This window comes from Ictalurus furcatus, chromosome 13 (genome assembly GCF_023375685.1).
Source record: "Ictalurus furcatus strain D&B chromosome 13, Billie_1.0, whole genome shotgun sequence".
Lineage (NCBI taxonomy): Eukaryota > Metazoa > Chordata > Actinopteri > Siluriformes > Ictaluridae > Ictalurus > Ictalurus furcatus.
The window spans coordinates 14048416-14067433 of NC_071267.1; the positions used below are offsets into that span (position 1 = coordinate 14048416).

At 41.6% G+C, this 19018-nt stretch overlaps 2 protein-coding genes across 7 annotated transcripts; one reads left to right on the forward strand and one right to left on the reverse strand.

Annotated features, from left to right (window-relative positions):
* Positions 1–5822: 5822 nt before the first annotated feature.
* Positions 5823–16008, reverse strand: znf646 (zinc finger protein 646). Of its 6 annotated transcripts, none has more exons than XM_053639345.1 (5): positions 15244–15910; positions 14824–14960; positions 10647–13536; positions 9424–10518; positions 5823–8879 (listed from the first exon to the last, which is right to left on the reverse strand). In XM_053639345.1, exons 3-5 carry the CDS (start codon positions 13298–13300, stop codon positions 7985–7987), a joined length of 4644 nt encoding a protein of 1547 aa, XP_053495320.1. In that variant the 5' UTR covers positions 13301–13536; positions 14824–14960; positions 15244–15910; the 3' UTR covers positions 5823–7984. The 6 variants fall into 6 exon arrangements, with proteins under 6 accessions (XP_053495320.1, XP_053495321.1, XP_053495322.1 ...); XM_053639346.1 differs by lacking the exon at positions 15244–15910 and adding an exon at positions 15101–15116; XM_053639347.1 differs by lacking the exons at positions 14824–14960; positions 15244–15910 and adding an exon at positions 15925–16008.
* znf668 (zinc finger protein 668) lies at positions 15394–18883 on the forward strand. The gene is made up of 2 exons (XM_053639354.1): positions 15394–15482; positions 15927–18883. Exon 2 carries the CDS (start codon positions 15928–15930, stop codon positions 17872–17874), a length of 1947 nt encoding a protein of 648 aa, XP_053495329.1. The 5' UTR covers positions 15394–15482; position 15927; the 3' UTR covers positions 17875–18883.
* The last annotated feature ends 135 nt before the right edge of the window (positions 18884–19018 follow it).

The following is a 19018-nucleotide window of genomic DNA, read 5'->3' on the forward strand; positions in this document are numbered from 1 at the left end:
CTGTGAGATGATATTTTGGGTCACAAAGCAAGCTCAAAGAACAAATATGTATTCATTATTGTTCTGGTGTTTATTAAAATAGATTAGAGATAAGAAATTAATAGCTACTAACGTAATGCTAAATTAATAGCTAATAGCTTTATCTTTAAGGAAATAATTTAGCAATAATTTGAATTTTACAGCCTTTCCCCCCCCAGCTTTGATGGAGATAACCTCCTCTATGCATGATGGCACTTACAGGGTCTAAATGCAAATAACATTCAGTCTTAAAATGGCATTGATTTGAATGTTAAACACTGATAGCAGCAGGCTGTACAGTCTCGAGAAAACCTTTACACTGTAAATTTATAGTCTAGGGTTTTAATTAATAAGGATTGCGGATGACAACCTGAATAACAGGAACATTTATTAATCCAACAGTTGTAGTTCAAACAATTCAAGTAAGTAGATGCTATACATCTGTACTTCAGTGCTGCCCATGTATGTTCTGTGGAGAAACATTTTTTCCCCCTTTCTTCATTTTGTTACGTCTGTGTTACTAAGTAACGTGTGTGTTTTTCCTACGGATGGTAATAATCCCACCCCAGGGCAGTGAGACAGGGCTGTGAGACAGGGCTGTTTGTCAGACTGCGCGCTTGGCCTGGCTACAGCGCGTGGCGTCACTGGGTGTGGTGACTTTAACAGGCCCATTGGGCTTCACATCGTAGCATGAAAGACTGGGGTCTGTTCAGTCTGTCCTCCTAAAACTCCTTCATGTCTCTCACAATGGTGTAATGTTCAGTTCAGTTTCTTAACTTTTTGTGTTTGTTGTTAATGAACAAGAATTTGTACGCAAAACATGGTAAAACAACAACAAAAAACCCAAACCCAGCTTATTGCTAGTTATCGCTAACTGGTAAGTTCAGGTTTAGCGTAAACGTGTGGTAAATTAGTCTAGCACTTCAGCAGAGACGAGCAACTCGACGGGATGTCCTACAGTGTCACTGAAAGCTATTCACCAGAAAATCTGTTTCGCTGTATACAAAGCCAAGCTCAGTGCAGTGGAGAGGAAATGAGTCATAGGGGCTGTAGCCAGAGCGTGGGTGTGGGCGCTCTTAAAACAAGGCCTGCACTCGCCATGACTGATTCACATGCGCGCTGCACTCCACACACACCACACCAGCCGCCGCTTTCTCTTTCTCTCTCTCTCTCACACACACACTGAAAGTCCACTGGTCTCGGCTTAATGGATATCGACGCTGTTTTCCGTGCCGTCTGCCTGGTTCTCGTGGCTGGAACCCATTTAAGTGGAACAAACGCGGAAAAAAGTAAGAATATGCTTTGGCTTAATGAATGTATTCACTTTAGATTTTAGGATCGCGTATGTGAAGTGGTGTGTGTTTATCTCGGTGTATGTTTGGTACAACTTTTGAGTTAAAATAGCAGGCTTGTGTGAATAATGGTGACTGGAGAACAGTGTCCCGGTTTGCGTTCTCAGTGGATGAACATGGCTCGTAAAGTTCCTCTTCGTATGGACTCGTTTCCTTTAGCAGCTGGAGTTCCCACCGGTTCCGCATTCCGATGGCCTTATTTCATTCCGTCACGCAGCATGAGCTGATGTCCCCGCGCGCTCAGGCCACATCCCATAATACTTCCATATCCCACTTGTAGCGCACTACAGTAGTGTCTACTACAGGAGCCCGTGACTAAGTCTTCGTCGTAGTGTGCACTTGTGTAGGGAGTGTGGAGTGGTTTAGGATACAGCTTCAGCCCCTTCGCCATTAGTGTGTAGTTTTGGAAGAGTTTCTTGGGTGGAGCAGAAACAGCAAAAGTAAGGAGAATGTCTTTAGACAGTTTGCTGCCTGGAAAGATGTTTATTCTCCAAACACACTTTGTGTGGTTTAGGCTGCACTTCATTAGCTGCCTAGTGTTGTTTATTCATGAGTTTGTTGTGACAACGTAAGGGAATAATGCTTCAAACACTAAAGTAAAGAATCATTTTTGTCATGATTCTGTCATCAGTACACATTTTAATACATACAGTGAAAGTTCTTCAGGTCAGAGTTACTACAGCTGAGCAGGATAAATAAACAACATATAAGAAGACAATTATCTTTTCTGAAACGTTTAATCATATACAAGTGTGGGAAATAAGTGTTGGATGCATCAACACTTTTTTCAGTAAATATATTTCCAGTGAGGTTATTCACATGCAATTTTCACCAGACATCAGTATTAACTCAATAAATCTGGAAATATAAAGGATTCACAGCATTAAAGTTCATAAATGAAGTTATGTGTAATAAAGTGGAATGACACAGGAAAAAAGTATTGAACACACTAACTGAAGTTTATTTTATACTTGGTGGAGAAGCCTTTGTTTGTAACGACAGCTTCAAGACACTTCCTGAGTGAAGAAATTATTCGGTCGCAGTAATCAGGTGTGATTTTGGCCCATTCTTCTAAACATATTGTCTTTAAATCTTGTTCAACTGGATTCAGGTCAGGTGATTGACTGGGCCATTCTAACACCTTGATTTTTTTTTTCTCTGAAACCAATTGAGAGTTTCCTTTGCTGTATGATTTGGATCCTTTTTTATATATATATATATATATATGTATATATACACACACACACACACACACACACACACACAACATCATCTGCAATATAATTGTGTTACAGGACCACTTGTAATACAATTGTATCAAAAGCTGTATGTCATTACCAATAAAAGCTGACCAAAAATTAAGTGGAAATGTAAATGAATCTTCACCCATAATTACATCATCATAAGCCTAGTCAAAGTGCAGTAAGTCAGTGTGGGTGTCTATCAGTAGACTCACCTGTTTCATACTAACCTCCTTAACTGCTGCTGAGTTAGCCAAGTTCACAGGAAGTCTCATTTTTACTCATCCTTTACCCAGCTGATTTTACAAATCTTATCTTAAAATCCTCATAAAATTTACATTTTAGAGTTGTTCATGCAGTACAAGCAGTAAGCATTATATCTAGTTTTACAGTTTTGTCATCTGTGACAAAGACCTTTCATTTGATTATGGTAAATTCTGTGGTACATATCTAACCACAGACTTTTATGTTAGTTGAAAGTTTGCATCAAAAGCATGTGTGAAAGCTGAAACTCAACTGTGGTGGTGATGGTGTTCAGATTCTCATGAAGTCACTTCTCCCAATGCTGACATTTTCCTGTGTAAGCACTCAGGAGCTGCATCATAGTCTGGTGAAACATTCATGCAGGCAAATTACTGCTTGCACACTCGAAGAGTGAGTAATAGCGTTTCCCCACAAGTGCTTCACCACATCACTTGAACGGAATTTCCCAGCTCATTTCATATGAATTTGAAACAAAACACAGGTCTCTGGATTTCTTTGATTATAGTTTGACTCTTAGGATACTCATTGTATTCACAATTATATATTGCACCCAAACATGTAAACCTGTTCTTAATTATTCTACTTTTTTCCTCATACAGGTTCCTCCTGTGCAAAGTCAGAGTTCTTTAACAGCGATCTTGGTGGTTGTGTGCCTTGCACTATATGCATAGAGTACCCCAAAACCCCATCATGTAACACATGTGAGTTATAGATATAGTTAATAATTCAACAAAATGCATTCATGTATTGGTAAGAGCTGGATTCCTAAGCATATGCTAAACTGGGTTAAATGCCAATCAACGTGTATTTTCTTTTTAGTTTCCTGCCTGCTTAATCTAGAGTACGTTGAGCAGAACTGTTCATAGTATACTGAATATTTTAAAGCATTTCCTTGTACTTCAGATGAATGGAGTAATGGTGACTCAAAGCAATATAAGCATTATGCTAAAATCAGGAGTGCTTTGTCTCTTGCTGTAAGTTTCTGAGCAAAGGACTGAAACTTCTCCAATAATATTGTCTTATTGTTAACAGGCCCACCGGTCCAGCCTCATGATTCCTGGAGGGTAGCAGCCATTACCAGTTTCTCAGTGCTGGCAGCGGTGGTTGTTTTCGGAGCCTTGCTCATAGGAGTGCTAGTACTTCAATGCAGGTCCAAAAGGACTTTAAGTGGTAAGTACTAAACAGATCAGTACAAAAGGAGATTTTCTGTTGATTAAACGGAATCAGGATGCAAGCACCAGTATGTAAAGAAATCGAAATTGTGCTGAGTGATTCATGTACACCATTGTATGGCAAGACTTTATAACTAATGAAAACCTTCATGCCTACCTATTTAGACCCCATCGAGGAAACCACAGGTCCACTTTATCCAGTGTAGGCAGATCATTAAGTAGGTACGCATGTTTTCACTATACCTTACGTTTGCTGACAAATTATTTGGAATGTAATAGTCATATGACCATACAAGCATTTACCAGTGTATGTACTTGTCGGGATGTTCTAAAATAATGTTTGCCTTTGACTTTTTCAGCAAAAGCGATTGGAATAGAAGAATTCAAGGTATTAAGAAAGCTGTTGATTCACTCGGCGATCTGTTTGCTAATTCGTTGACTACAGAGTGTGCTAGGAGTAGCATGTGACTCTTCTAATTTATTATATTGGTAGGTCAGACATAGAGGTGATTAACACACTCCAGAATATGCAGATGATGTAGAGTTACCGTGATCTCAAAAACCTCAGATTTTGTCCTTCACTGTGTGAGCAGACTTAAGGTGCTTTTTGAGTAGACTCCTGAACATCAGCAACAATCAGATGCCTTACAACAGTGAAACGGAGGAAATTGTTTTTTAACCTCTATTTTTTGAAAGGCATTATCTTTTTTAATGTTTATTGTGAACACCCTTGTTTTGTTTTTTTCTTGTATCCCGTTTTGAGCATTCATGACCCCCTATGCACTTACGATGTTTATGAATGTCCATTTTTTAATCCAGTGAAAACTGCCAACCTTCCAGAACTGTAGTGTAGAAATACCTTTTGTACAGTAACTGTTTACCTCCGCATTAGATTTATTCTGGCCTATTGAATGTAATGTGTAATCAATATTTTGTAGATAAATTGTTTATATATTTGTGTCCTATGCACTGTTAGGATGTGGTCATTGTAATAGTTGTAAGACAGACTGCTTTTAGTAGCCTTTCTATGATGTTACACGTACAACAACTGACACCCTTGGAGATGCATGTCTAAATACAGGCAGGTGACAGGGGGTGTATGTGATGGCCCAGCACCAAGATATGTTGTTAGTTTTTCCTTTAATTTGTCACCTGTCTGTATCTGGTTCTACTACATGTGCCAGCCATCATTGTCACAGTTACTTAAATGTGCAGAAGTTGCTGACAAGTGTCCAATCACCCAAGAAGTCAGAATACTGACCCACCAAAAGAATCAGCAATGGGCCTACCATACTTCAGAGGGACACTGCTGAAATGCTAAGAAAGCAGTCATAGTCAGTGTTCATATTTCATAGGGCCCATTCAGGAATGCCACGGCTAGTGGTAAATCCAAAATGCAACAATCATGCAGTATTAGACTTCTACTAACTTTATATTTTTGCTGGTCACTGTTATGCTATTGGATCAAGTTGATATTAGGCTGTCCCTTTAGAAAAGGTTAACCTGATGTTGGACTGTAAGACAGCCTAAGCATTTATAGGCAATAAACAGAGACAACCGTTGCATGTTCAGTGAATGTGTATAACTTGTGAAAGCATGACATTTATGTTTTAAGTTAATATATTATGTAAATAAAAGGATTTCAAGTACAACATCCATGTTCAAAAGAGGAAAAACCACGTGACCCAACTAAAATGTCCTCCATCTCTTTGATTATTAAACAAATGAACACTGCTCCTCACTGGTCCAAAGAGAAGGCAATCCAGACAATCACCAACATTTACATTGTGTTTATTGAGTTCCAGGAAGTGAGGGCAAGAACATCTACAAATAAACAGTATCTGCTTAGTCCTCTACTTGAGAAAGAGAAACACTGGTTTTAAGAACAAAAATAAATATTCTATATTTAAGATATATGTAACTGATTACAGTGAATCTCAAAGATTCAGAAGTCAGTGGAGTTTCATATTCAATGCCACCACGAAGGTCTACAACTCCTATTCTTAAATAATCAGTAAGTACTGAAATATAGGCATAAGTGGAAACTACTAATACATTTTATTCTAAGTAGGGCAATGATATGAAATGGCACATAGAAATACAAACGGGAATCATATCCTTGACAAACAAAAATATACCTTCCCAATGACGCTTTGTGCATCAGATGAAAACATATGGTTTAATCATTTATATTATTTTTAGTGATTAAGGTGTGAAACCTGAGTAATTTCAAAACTACTGAAAAGTCTCCCCCATCTAGGAGTTGCTGCCCATCATAGAGCCCGACCGATCATGGATGTCTGGGTCCCTTTTGTCACACTCTGTACGGTTAAACATTCTCATCACTTGTCTAACCATAGTTGTTTGCTCAGCAATCATTTTCAGAAGAACTGACGTACAGCAGGTTAAATAAAAATGATATTCAAAAGAATACATTAAATCACACTTTGAGAAACTAAATCTCAACTTTACCACTTGGCAACATTTAGATACATCACTATGAAATGCTTTTGGAGTAAAAACATTTTAACCATAAGTGGAAATACCTAGGTACGTTACTGTTACAACTAAAACCCTGCATGATATTTACCACATTAAAAGGGTGATAACAGTTGTTCAGATATTAACATGGGGTATAAATAAGTTTTTAAATAAATAAATATCATTGATATTTCTGTTTGGCAGGCCGAAGGGAACTGCTAATAATTCTATGGCTGCTGTTTAACAGCATTAACAGAGTCATCCATGATGAAAGTACTGATGATGCTTGCACTTAATTGAGACATGATTATAGAGCAAATGTCTATAATGATACAACTGAATACAGAGTTCTGAAAACATGGAAAAACAAGCATAATGGTACTTATTTAATCGGCGGTAACACTAGGCTTTAAGCTTGCGTATTTTTGTTGGACGCTGCTTCGAATATGGGTGGGAACAGGATATGACATCATATTTCAGGGCATTAAAGTTTTCATATGTAGTTACGTTTTACAGCACTAACGTGTCAAACAATATTTGAAGCAATGAAAAAATTATTTTATGTTTCCACCCGTTTTCAACGAAGCCACAAAACAGGCAAACTCTGTACATTGTTTTTAGAGTCTTGCAAAGCTGGATTGTAAAGTATAGGATAGTTCGATACTGCTATCGATACTACTACCATTTTTTTTTTCCTTTCTTTTTTTTTTTACTAAAAAGGTCGCGGTCACGATCATCAATTAGTCGCACATCTTCACGTGATGCAATTTGATACTACGCAAAGTAGTATGAAAATTCTACACATGGGCTTGCGTTTCCGGTCTGCCGTTTTCTGATGCATTTGAATGTCTCCATCGAAGTCTATGGAGCACTAAAGCCTAGTGTGACCGCCGCTTTATTCACTAAAATATCAAACGAAGTGAACAAACTGTTATTCCTTTGATGATACCTTTTGAACATGTAGCCAAATAATCGGTCGGACTCTACTCCTAGGGTCAGTGCTGGGGTAACGTCTAGGAAAATATACCATACTTTTACCCCAGTCTTCAGATTGAGACCTATGATAGTACCATATAATTCTTTAGTTTGTGTGCACTCTGTGAGGAAATCAAAAACATTGAAACATTCAAATCTAAAATGGTTTCTGACAGGCACCATCACTTATTCTAAAGTTTCTACAGTATCACTGTCCCTACCAGAGGTAGTATCACGTCAATGCCAGTCTTAAGTGTCCTTTAAGGAAAAGTATTTGAAAATACAACAGTACAGGAGGCAACTACTGCCAAGAACAGCATCTGGCTTGGACACCATCTTGACAAATACAGCAGAAAAACCTGATGTGTTACGATTATTGGCATTGGGCCTTGGGTGGGGGAAGAGTTCCATAACAGAAACGTTATTTTGTCGTCTTCCTTTGGAACGCCGAGATGAGAGTGTTGGTCCTGCAGACGCTGCCTCAGAGGAAAGGCTCCACACCCAGTCCCATGAAGGCATTTGGATCCATGTTGAAGGAGGACTCAAAGGACTGCTGGGCATTCTGGTGCAACTTCTGGTGGTGTCGCAGGTTGGACTTGCTGGAGAAGCGCTTATCACAGAGAACGCAGGAGAAAGGCTTCTCTTTAGTATGAATGCGTCTGTGGCAGATGAGCTGGGTAGACACGCGGAACGCCTTGCCGCATTCCAGGCACTGATAGCGCTTGGGCTCTGTGTGAATTCGCCGGTGGTTCTTCAGTGCCATCAGGTTGGTGAACTCCTTTTGACACACTGAGCAGAAAAAGGAGCCCGTTTTGTGGCTGTTCTTGTGGTTGAGCAGGGATCCGGCATGCCGATATGAACGCCCGCAGTGCTCACACACATGGCTCTTCTCTTCTTTATCAAATGCGTCACCACTCTCTTGCTGATCTTCCTGGTCAGAGAAGCCTTCGTGCATTTGGCTAAACTCTGGATCCATTTTGGAGAAACCCAGTTGTTGGTTAAGTCCAGAGTCCCAATCCAAACCCTGCGACATCTGAAGGTCTTGCTGATGACGGGACTGTTCTTGCATGCTATGGTGAACCTCCTGGTGCTGCTCAAAGCTGGCCAAGTTGGGGAAGTTCTGCTGGCAAACACTGCAGTAATAAGGGAGTCCCTTGCTGTGAACCTCCATGTGGCTCTGCAGGTGTGAAAACTCGCAAAACGTCTTTCCACAATCTGGGCAGCAGTGACGGGCCATCTGGGAGTGGCTCTGGAGTTCCAGATGATCAGTGAAGGTTTTCAGGCAGAGACTACAGTGGAGCAGGTCAGCCGAATGAGTCTTTTTATGGTTGAGAAGAGATCCAGCGTGTCTGTAAGAGCGTCCACACTGATCACACCTACAAAATAGAGCGAGAGACACTTAGAAAGAGAGAAATAAAAACAGAAGTTCACCATATTATCTGCCATGTTCTTTCAAAGTAAAATACAAGAAACTCAGACCTAGTATTCAACAAAGTCATGCAACATTAGAAAAAGATAATGGTTAGACTTTACAGTAAAACTACAATAAAGAACAGTGTCATTGATTATGTTGTACCACTGATACCCTGCTGATCACTGCCTGTGGTTATCCTCAGAACATACCCAAGGTGTGTTTATGAACTTAATACTGGGGGCGTTTGTTAACATAGCTGTATACTGCAAACATGCGTCCATCCCCAACAATCATGGACACTGAGCCTCCTTGGGTTTTAATAGCTCCCTCTGGTGGGGAACCTTAGTTACATAGCAATGAAGAATTTTGAAAAATAAACAAACAAACACACACTGCATGAATAATGCCAAAATAAGGTATTTGGATTATTAACCAAAGCCTCAGGAGTCAATAAAAAGAAAAGCTTTATTTAAAAAAAAAAAAAGCATAAATACTGATTAACTTACATGTAACACTTGTCACCTTCATCCTGACTGAGTGGGGAGGCTGACGAGCCATTTCTGTAACAACGATGCCTCTTAAGTCCAGATTTTCTCTTAAACCTCTTCCCACATGTATGGCAGCTGTAATGGGTAACTCCTCTGGCATGGATCTTTTGGTGATTGTACAGGATGCTAGAGAGACGGAAAGCTTTGCCACAGGTTGTGCAGACATATTTCTTTTTCTGCGTGTGGATGCGAGTGTGATTACGTAATGCCATGGGATTGGAAAAAGGCTTGGCACAGAAGGAGCAGGTGAAATGGCCAGTTTTGTGTGTGTTCTTGTGGTTCAACAGACTGCCAGCATGACGGTAGCTTCGACCACAAATGTTACACTTAAAAGGCCTTTCCTCTTTCACCACAAATGCATCTCCATTGTGGTTATGGTCAGTGCCTGCAGGGGTAGACTCAGGGTCACGGTCTTTGCTACAGCTGTGGCCTGTAAGTTGCTCAGCAGTGGGAAATACCAGGCTGCATTTCTTGCATGTTAAATCCTTTGCTCGTCTCCGACCTCTACCCTTTCCTTTCAATGCTGCATTCTTGCGATTGTGTTTACAAGTATGGTTCAGTAATTGTTTCTTGCCCCGGAATGCCTTCCCACAGTCCTGGCAGCAGTGCTTTTTGACCGAGAAGTGAATGCGTAAATGGTTCTTCATCGCTAACTGGTTGCTGTAGGTATTGTTGCAGACGGCACAATAATATTCTCCTGTCTTGTGCGAGTTTTTGTGGTTGACCAGACTACCAGCATGCCGATAACTCCGCCCACATTGGTCACAGACAAAAGGCCGTGGGTCATTAGGATCCCCCGAGTGGCCGTCTTTTTCTGGGCTGGACTCTACACTACCAGGAATGTCCTTTTGCTTGCGGCGTCGGCCACGTCTTTTTCTGCTTGCATTGACCGCCTGCATCCCACTCACAGAGACACTCCCACTCATCTCCATGAGGGCCTGAATCTGTTTGTTGAGTTCCTCAATCTTGGCCTTGTTTTCCCGATGAACTCTCTGATGGTTCAACAGTTGTTTGTGGATTTTGAAAGCTTTCCCACATTCTGTGCAACTATGCCTAAAAGAGGAAAAAAATAAGAATATTGAGGATTGAGTTGTGAAATCTATCTATTTAATATGGTAACATACATGCAATTATAAAAGCCATGGTAGCATAATAAACATTTGAAACTAATCTTTACTTACTTCTTAACATCAAAATGTGTTCTCTGGTGGTTCTTAAGGGCCAACAAGTTGTAAAAGCGCTTCTGACAAACAAAACAACGGAACACTCCAGTTTTGTGTGACTTTTTGTGATTTAGAAGTGAGCCTGCATGTCTGTATGAACGGCCACACTGGTCACATTTGTAGAGTCTCTCTCCGCTGTCTGGACTCCCCTTAAAATATTCAGGCTCTTGTCTGAGAGCATTGACAAGATCTGTTTTTTCATCATACTCTTCGAGATTCTCATCACACTGTCCAGGGCAATTATGACTCTCAAGTTGAGCAACACTGGTACAGACTACACCACACTTCCCACAGATAATACTCTCCTTTTCTTCTTTTGGTTGGTGCTCATTCTGGTTCGGTGTTACATATTGTTCTGGTTGTCCATCCACTGTATTGCTATGTAAAAGCTGATGAGCTAGAAGGTCCTGTTTTTTTGTGAAACTTTCTCCACAAGTGCTACAGATAATCAGATCACAGTCACCTTGCTGGACCTGACCTGGTTCATCATCTTTCTCTGCCTCGAGTGAGGACATCGAGGAGGGGCCTGACGTTGATGGGGTTCCATGGATTTGAGTGTGACTACGGAGATGGCTCCTGAGCTCCCGCATGCTGGTGTAGTGCTTCCCACACACAGAACACTGATACATCTCTCCATCATCCTCCTCGTCCTCTTCATCGCTATTTTTGCAGTGAAGTTTATCTTCATTGTCACTCATCATCTGATCATGCATAGTGTCATGAAAGTAAGTAAGATCACTGCCATTGTGTCCCTCAAAAACCATTTGCTCCCCTGAATCTCCAACAGCATGTTTATACTCTGCAGACTTAAAGTCCATTTCACAATCTGGACTGATACTGTTTGATGGATACTGCTGATTCAAGAGAGGGCACATGTGTGACTTGATCCCTGCAATATCAGTAAATGTCTTTCCACAGTCTGCGCACATGTGCCTCTCCATGAGGGCTTCATCCTGAGGTAGATCCATGTGTCTGTCCTCAGAGAACGAACTGTCAAACTGTTCCTGGAATTCTGGGCCATCAAGATCATTGATATTCTCCTCATCAGAATTCATGTGTACAGAGTCTCCCATATCCTGAGGAAGGCCCAGAATGCCGCTTACCTCATCTTCATGAGGAAAGCCTTCATGTGTCAGGGGTTCTGAGGAAAGCCAGTCACCTTCAGCACTGGGAATCACCATAGAAGGTCTCCCCTTGTGGATGCGAAGGTGGCTGCGCAGGGCAGCCAGATGGGGGTAGTTCTTACGGCAAATAGAGCACTGGAAAATACCTGTCTGATGGGAGCGCTTGTGGTTGATGAGACTACCTGCATGTCGGTAGCTCTTGCCACAAACGTTACATTTAAAACGCCGGTCTGAGCTACCAGATTGATCTTGTTTATCATCAGTAGCTTGCTCAGAAAGTTCAGGGTTGAGGTTTGCTGAAGGCAGGGCCAGATGCTCTCCCTGAGTATCTAAAAGAGTTGGTTCATCACCAATGGGGTGAGGTACATATATATGACCATTTTCCATTGGTCCCTGGGTTTGGTCATAATCAACAGCTTTATCGAGTAATGGAGGCAATGGTGGAGTGTCACTGGAGGATGGATATGGATTAGACTCAGGTGACTGATTAATACTGTATGAAAAAGGATGGTCCTCCGGTGTGCTAATAGGGAGCTGAAAGGATACTGAAGAAGAGTTATGCAACATAATGTGATTTTGAAACTCATCATCATTCGGAAATGCTGACTGACAAAGGTGGCAGAAATGGATATTTGTGGCTCCATTCTGCAACACCTTTGACACCTGTTCTGACGTAGAGTCTGTGTAAGCCTCAGGGGTCAATGGGCTAACCGTGCTGGGATGACTTCTAGTTTTACTGTGGATTCGTTGGTGACTGGTAAGGGCAGCGAGATTGTTGAACTGTTTGAAACAGACTGAACACTCAAATATGCCCATCTGGTGAGTTTTCTTGTGATTTATCAGGCTTCCATGATGCCTATAGGTCTTCTCGCACATGTCGCATTTAAACGGCCGGTCCTCATCATCACCAGCGGTGTCATGTTCAGCAGCAGAGCTTGGAATCAACTCGGACATCAAACCATTGCTGAAGCCATTATCAGGGGCAACATCCAACTCCAAGTCTGATGGCAGTTCTGGGATTATATCGAAATCCTGCTCATCTATTTGCTGTAACTGCTCGTCATCACAAATGCCTTCAGCCCGATTACGTTTCAGCTGATTGTTCTTGGTTCTTTCCTGAAACCCTCTATTATGATGCACCTTTTGGTGAGTTGCCAGTTGATTCGCGAGGCGAAAACCTTCACCACAGTCCATGCAAGTATACTTCTTTCGCGTTGTGTGAATACGCAAATGACTTTTGAGAGCCAATGCGTTGGACAGCCTCCGAGAACATATGTGACACTGAAAGGAGCCAATGTCATGAGTTTTCTTATGATTAGCCAAACTACCAGCGTGCCTGTATCCCCGACCGCATTCGTCGCATTTGAATTTCCGATCATCCTCGGACTGATGACAGGTTTCTGTGTGCTCCAATAGACTGGGCATGTTGGAACATGCTATACCACAGTGCTTACATAAAAAGCCTTTGGTCTTGCCTGGCTGTTGCATAGCCTCAATGGTATAATAGAGTGATGTAAAATACTAACAAGAGCCAGTTTGTGTATGAGAAATGGGGGCACCTTTTTTAAAGGTGAGGTCCTTGTCCTCACTTTCATCAAAGTGATGGTGTACGTAAAGTCCATATGCAAAGGTGATTTTTATGAATGGAGAAATGAACGCATTCTGTTCCATGCCATTGAAAATCTGATAACTGGGCTCATAAGGGTGCACACAGTGGATGGATGCTGGAAATAGACAAGAGTTAAAAAGGTTAAAAGTCTGTACAGCACTACTCCAGTGCATTCAAATAACATTTTATGCATTAAAAATAAAAATATTAATACAAAAAGTAGACCTTAGTAGGGGCTAGACTTGTCTTCTGAGATTTCCACTTGTAGGGGTTATCATGAAAAATGTAACTGTTAAAAGTTAAATTAAAGTGAACGCACTAAGCTTCTAACATTCAGAAGAACATAAGTAACTTGTAACTTAACAGTAATAGCCAGAGACTGAGCCAGAAATGTTCCGTTTACTTCTTAGAAATGGATGTACTGTTCACGGGTCATACTGACTTTGGGCGTCTGATTTAGATAGTAATATTTGAAATGAGCAATGCTGAACATATCTACAATTTGGGGATTTTCAGGAGCAGTACATATACACAAAACCACTTCTCATGCCTGGGGATGCTTCTACAAGCAGGTGTGTCATGTGGTATAAGTGCAAACAATACATAGAGGTAATGTAACCCCTGTAAAGCCCTCAATTTATTATATTTTAATTAAAAGCAATTGGTGTCAAATGATACTACACCACTTTTTAAAATCTGTATAACTCTTGGGTCAAAATGACAAACATTATACACAACCTATATAATAAGTAAATTGGTATAGCAGATACACCAAAGAGTAAATATATCCCCCTCCCCGCCACGTTCAATAGAGAAAATGAGTCAATCACATATAGTTCATATATAGTTTCACATGTAGTTACATATTAGGTTCCACTTTAAGTTAAAATGAAAAGAGGGTCATTTTGACCTACATAACGCAAGGGTTATGAACATATTTATCCATCGTATGTATTATTTCCAGACGACGCGACCCTGGCACGTCGACTTTGTGCAGAATTTTATTTTGTTTTACATGTTTTAGGATTTAGAGATGGTGAGTTGTCGAGACTGTGCCAGCTGGCTAACACAATGGGCTTCTATTTACACAGTAAACAATTCCCTTGCATGGTAGCTAGCAAGACAAACATAACCTTGTCAATAAGCTGGCAACCGTATTAATTTATAAACGCAACATATTTGAAATACCTGTGCATTGGCGATGTTAAAGCAACGAGTTTTAATGTATGACTTGACCATCTGATCAGAGCGAGCTGATAGACTGAACAAGCATCGACACGCATTAGCTAAGCTAATTTATCCAGATAGCTCGCTAGCCAGTTAGCATTTCTAACCAAGATAGATAGCACACAAGTTCAACATAACACCGAACAGTTACCGTTCAATTGTATAAAGTACATACATAGGGCGTCGCAGATGCTTTCGAATGATTTGTTATTTGCAGGTGCGTTATATCCATTTGTGTTTTTTTTTGACTCAGGGCGGCTGTACACGTCCCCGTTCGCACCAATTGTCTTTTCCCACTTCCGGCTGCTGTAGCTGAGAAACAGGAAATGTGCATCAATGAAACAAGGTCCGACGCGACATTTTCACGATGTACATAAATTTAATATAAATAACATTTCCTCTATGATAAAACGATACTTTATGAACCCTAAATTAACAGACAATATGCTGACCGTATTTTAGATTTTTGTTTATCCTCAAACGGGAGCTGTAAGTATAGTCTACCGGTTAGCGTGTTATATTTCTCCTCCCACAACACAATCCCCATTTTCTAGTCAGATAGTTAACTAGTTATCTCCGACTGTGATGTACTTACCATAACGCCACGTCTAGCAGGCGTTTGCAAACAACAAAGGAGTGGTATTAGTTTTTAATCGACTGGAATATCAGACTTTTTACAGTCCCGTGGATGTGCGGAAATGCTGTAGCTTCTTGCCGCCTCGAACTCACGGTCCTAAAGCCTCTCGGGTACTGTAGCACCGCTGAAAGCGGTTAATTTACAACACAGATCGTGCTCTCGGAAACATCTTCCACGCCTGATTATTGCAGTTACTGGTAAGATTTTATTCATCATATCGCGCACATTCTTGCGGGAACTTCAATCATGACACATACAGTGACGGATCGTTAAAAGTACATGGCTCGTTCAGCGGTCCTAAAGCCAGCCATTTTGTGTCACCCTGGCTGTTATGCGTGGGCTTAAATGCTAATTCTGTGGCTTAAATAACCATTGCATTGCATGCTTAACACCGATCTGCCCAGCTACCCGGAAGACATTTTCGTCAGGTGTTTCACTGTAGACGCTAGACAGCTTCCCTCAGCTAGTGTTTTGTCTAGCTAATTGTCCCTGAGGTCCTAATGCCGGCCATTTTGTGTCGTCTGCTGTACTCTCTACATGCAAGTATCACTTTAGTACTAACCAGTAAGCTAACACGTGCAAACACTGATACTATCCATGTTCTGGTATTCACCTGTTAACAACATATCATTAACTTACAGAATGATGGCCTCCCCTCAGCCAGGCAGCCCACCTACAGCTGAGCAGCACACTCCAACTCCTGAGACTGAGCCCATTGAAGAGAGTGAGAATACAGCTGAGAAACCAACTAAAAGAAGAAACAAAGGAAAACCGTCAAAATCTCAGAACCTATTTAAATGCTCAGACTGCCAGGACACATTTTCCAGCTCCTCTGCTCTACAGAGCCATAAGCTCTCAGCTCACGGTCAAGACAAGCAGCAGCCGTACACTTGTGGCCAATGCAGCAAGACCTTCTCAAGCCGTGCTCAACTCTCTAAGCATCAGCGCTCGCATTCGGCTGAGCGTCCATTCCAGTGCCCTCAGTGCCATAAAGCATACAAGACTCATACCGAGTTGCGCAATCACAGCCGCTCCCACACTGGAGAAAAACCCTTTGTTTGTACTGAATGTGGCAAGGCATTTATGCAGGCCATCTGCCTGCGCATTCACATGACACAACACAGTGGCGAGAGGCCTCATTCTTGCCCGCACTGCTCTAAGAGCTATCCTACGCTGTCCAAGCTGAAAGTTCACCAGCGCTCCCACACAGGAGAGAAGCCTTATTTCTGTGCAGAATGTGGCAAGAGTTTCGCTGACCCCTCTGTGTACCGCAAGCATCGGCGCAATCACCAAGGTCACCGGCCATATTCCTGCCAACAGTGTTCCAAGACATATACGGAACTCAAGGATCTGAAGAACCACGAACGTTCTCATACTGGTGAAAAGCCGTACCTTTGCTCAGACTGTGGCAAGGCCTTCTCACGCTCCTCCTCCTTGGCCTGTCACCTGCGTATTCACTCCCAGAGCAAGCCATACCAGTGTGAGCAATGCGGCAAAGGCTTTACTCAGCTCTCTTCTTACCAGTCCCACCTTCGCACTCACTCTGGTGAGAAGCCCTTTCTCTGTCCACAGTGTGGCAAGATGTTCTCAGACCCTTCCAGTTTTCGCCGGCACCAGAGGGCACATCAGGGATTTAAACCCTACCCATGTGACAAGTGTACCAAGAGATTTCGACAGCCAGCTGATCTAGCCGTGCACCAACGTGTGCATTCAGGTCAAAGACCATACAAATGCCAAAATTGCGACAAGGCCTTCGTTGCATCTTGGGATCTGCGTCGGCACATGCTGGTGCACACCGGCCTTCGACCGTTCTCCTGCACCGATTGTGGCAAGTCCTTTGCAGAGCGCTCCAGTCTCAACAAGCACAGGAGGGTGCATTCTGGAGAGCGGCCATTCAAGTGCCAGATGTGTTTCAAGTCATTTGTCATGTCATCCAGTCTGCGTAAGCACGAAAGGACCCACTTACCTGAGAGACCTGTCCGACAAGAACAGCCCACTGAATCCGAGCAAGGCTTTCCCCAAAACACCAGACCACAATTCTCTTGTGTTCACTGTGAAATGATCATTTTTGGGACATGGGAAGAGGTACAGGCCCACACCAGCCTCCATGCAATCTCTCCTCCATCAGATTCAACAAATATTCGCACTGGCCCGTTTATTTGCGAGACATGCCAGGCTGAGTTCCCTCAGTTATCTGAACTCCAGGCACATGAGAAGGTACACCCCAAGCCACGACCACATATATGTGACAGCTGTGGCAAAGGTTTCTTGAACAAAGCCGGATTACGTAAGCATCAGCGCATCCACTCCAACAGTCGCCCACACTGCTGTGCAGTCTGTGGTAAGTCTTTCCTCTTTGCTGCTTACCTCCGCAAACATCTGCGTACACACCGAGACAATCAGTCATCATCTCCCCTGCCACAGACAGATGTAACCCACACACAGCCATTGCCATCCCCATCGAGTGCATCCTCCCCGGTAAAATCGGAGCCCGCTGCGATTTCTCTAACTGTGCCCGTCATTGTACCAGCGACAGCGTTCCAGACATTGTCAGGCCATGTGTACATAAACAAAGAAGAGGACATTTGAAATACCAGTGTATTGGACATGATTTTCAATATTGGGTGGGTTTTTTTTTTTATTAAGGCAGCGCAAAGTGGTTGCTTCCTACCAGTTGTTTCCTACATGCCTTACAAAGCACCCATGTGTGCAAATAGTCCCAGCTTGACATGCCATATAAAAAAGGGTGGGTAGGGTTGCCCACTCACAGCTCCAGGGTCCCAGGTTTGGTGACTGTCATGCCAGAAGGAATTGGATAAGATACTCTGCCCCTAGTTGTGAATGAGTGTGTGAATGTATGTATGCATGGTGCTCTGCAATGAACTGGAGTCCCATCCAGGGTGTATTCTCATCTCCCGCCTACTGCAACCCTGATCAGGATAAAGTGTTTACTGAAATTGAATGAGTGTGCTTACAGGGTGAATCGTTTGAGAAGAATGCAGTTGAGTCAAACACACGTACATACATACATACATACATACATACAAGTCTCTTGTTAAATCCTGCAGTCCCTTCTACTCTTTACAAGTTCTTCAAAGGTTACTTGGATTGTTAAAGTTTCTTGACTTCATAAAAAGGTTCTGCTAGGCACATATGATAGCTCAACTCTCTGTTGTAAGGTTCTATATAGAACATATAAAATGTTCATTTAAAACAATTAAAGGGTTGTGTAATTACCTTTTTACTGAGTATGAATCAAGAGAATTTTGTATGATAACTATAAAAAGGTGCTGTTTATACATTATTATTATTATTATTATTACTCATAAAAAACATTCTTGATTTAAATGAATTTAATTGATTACATATAACCATATGTATTTGTGTGATTGATCATTGCTACTATATCAAAGTTTATATCAATCTTTGATATACATTTTTGCTCTAAGTTAGTGGAAGGGTCAGTATTTTACATACAATTCAACTTTACACAAATGCATGAATTTATTAGATTATAGCCACTACCTGTACTTGTCAGTTTACCCTTGGACAAATGGCAGTTTACTCTGACTATTCTGTATTCAATAAAGTTATCTAAGTTCAACACATTGTGTTTATTTATAGGGTTTTTTTTTTTGCTATTAACAAAATGATATTTCCTTGATAAGTTGTAAATCTTCTTGTTTTTAAAAACACATTACTATTATTACTTCTAGTAGGACCTAATAGAAAG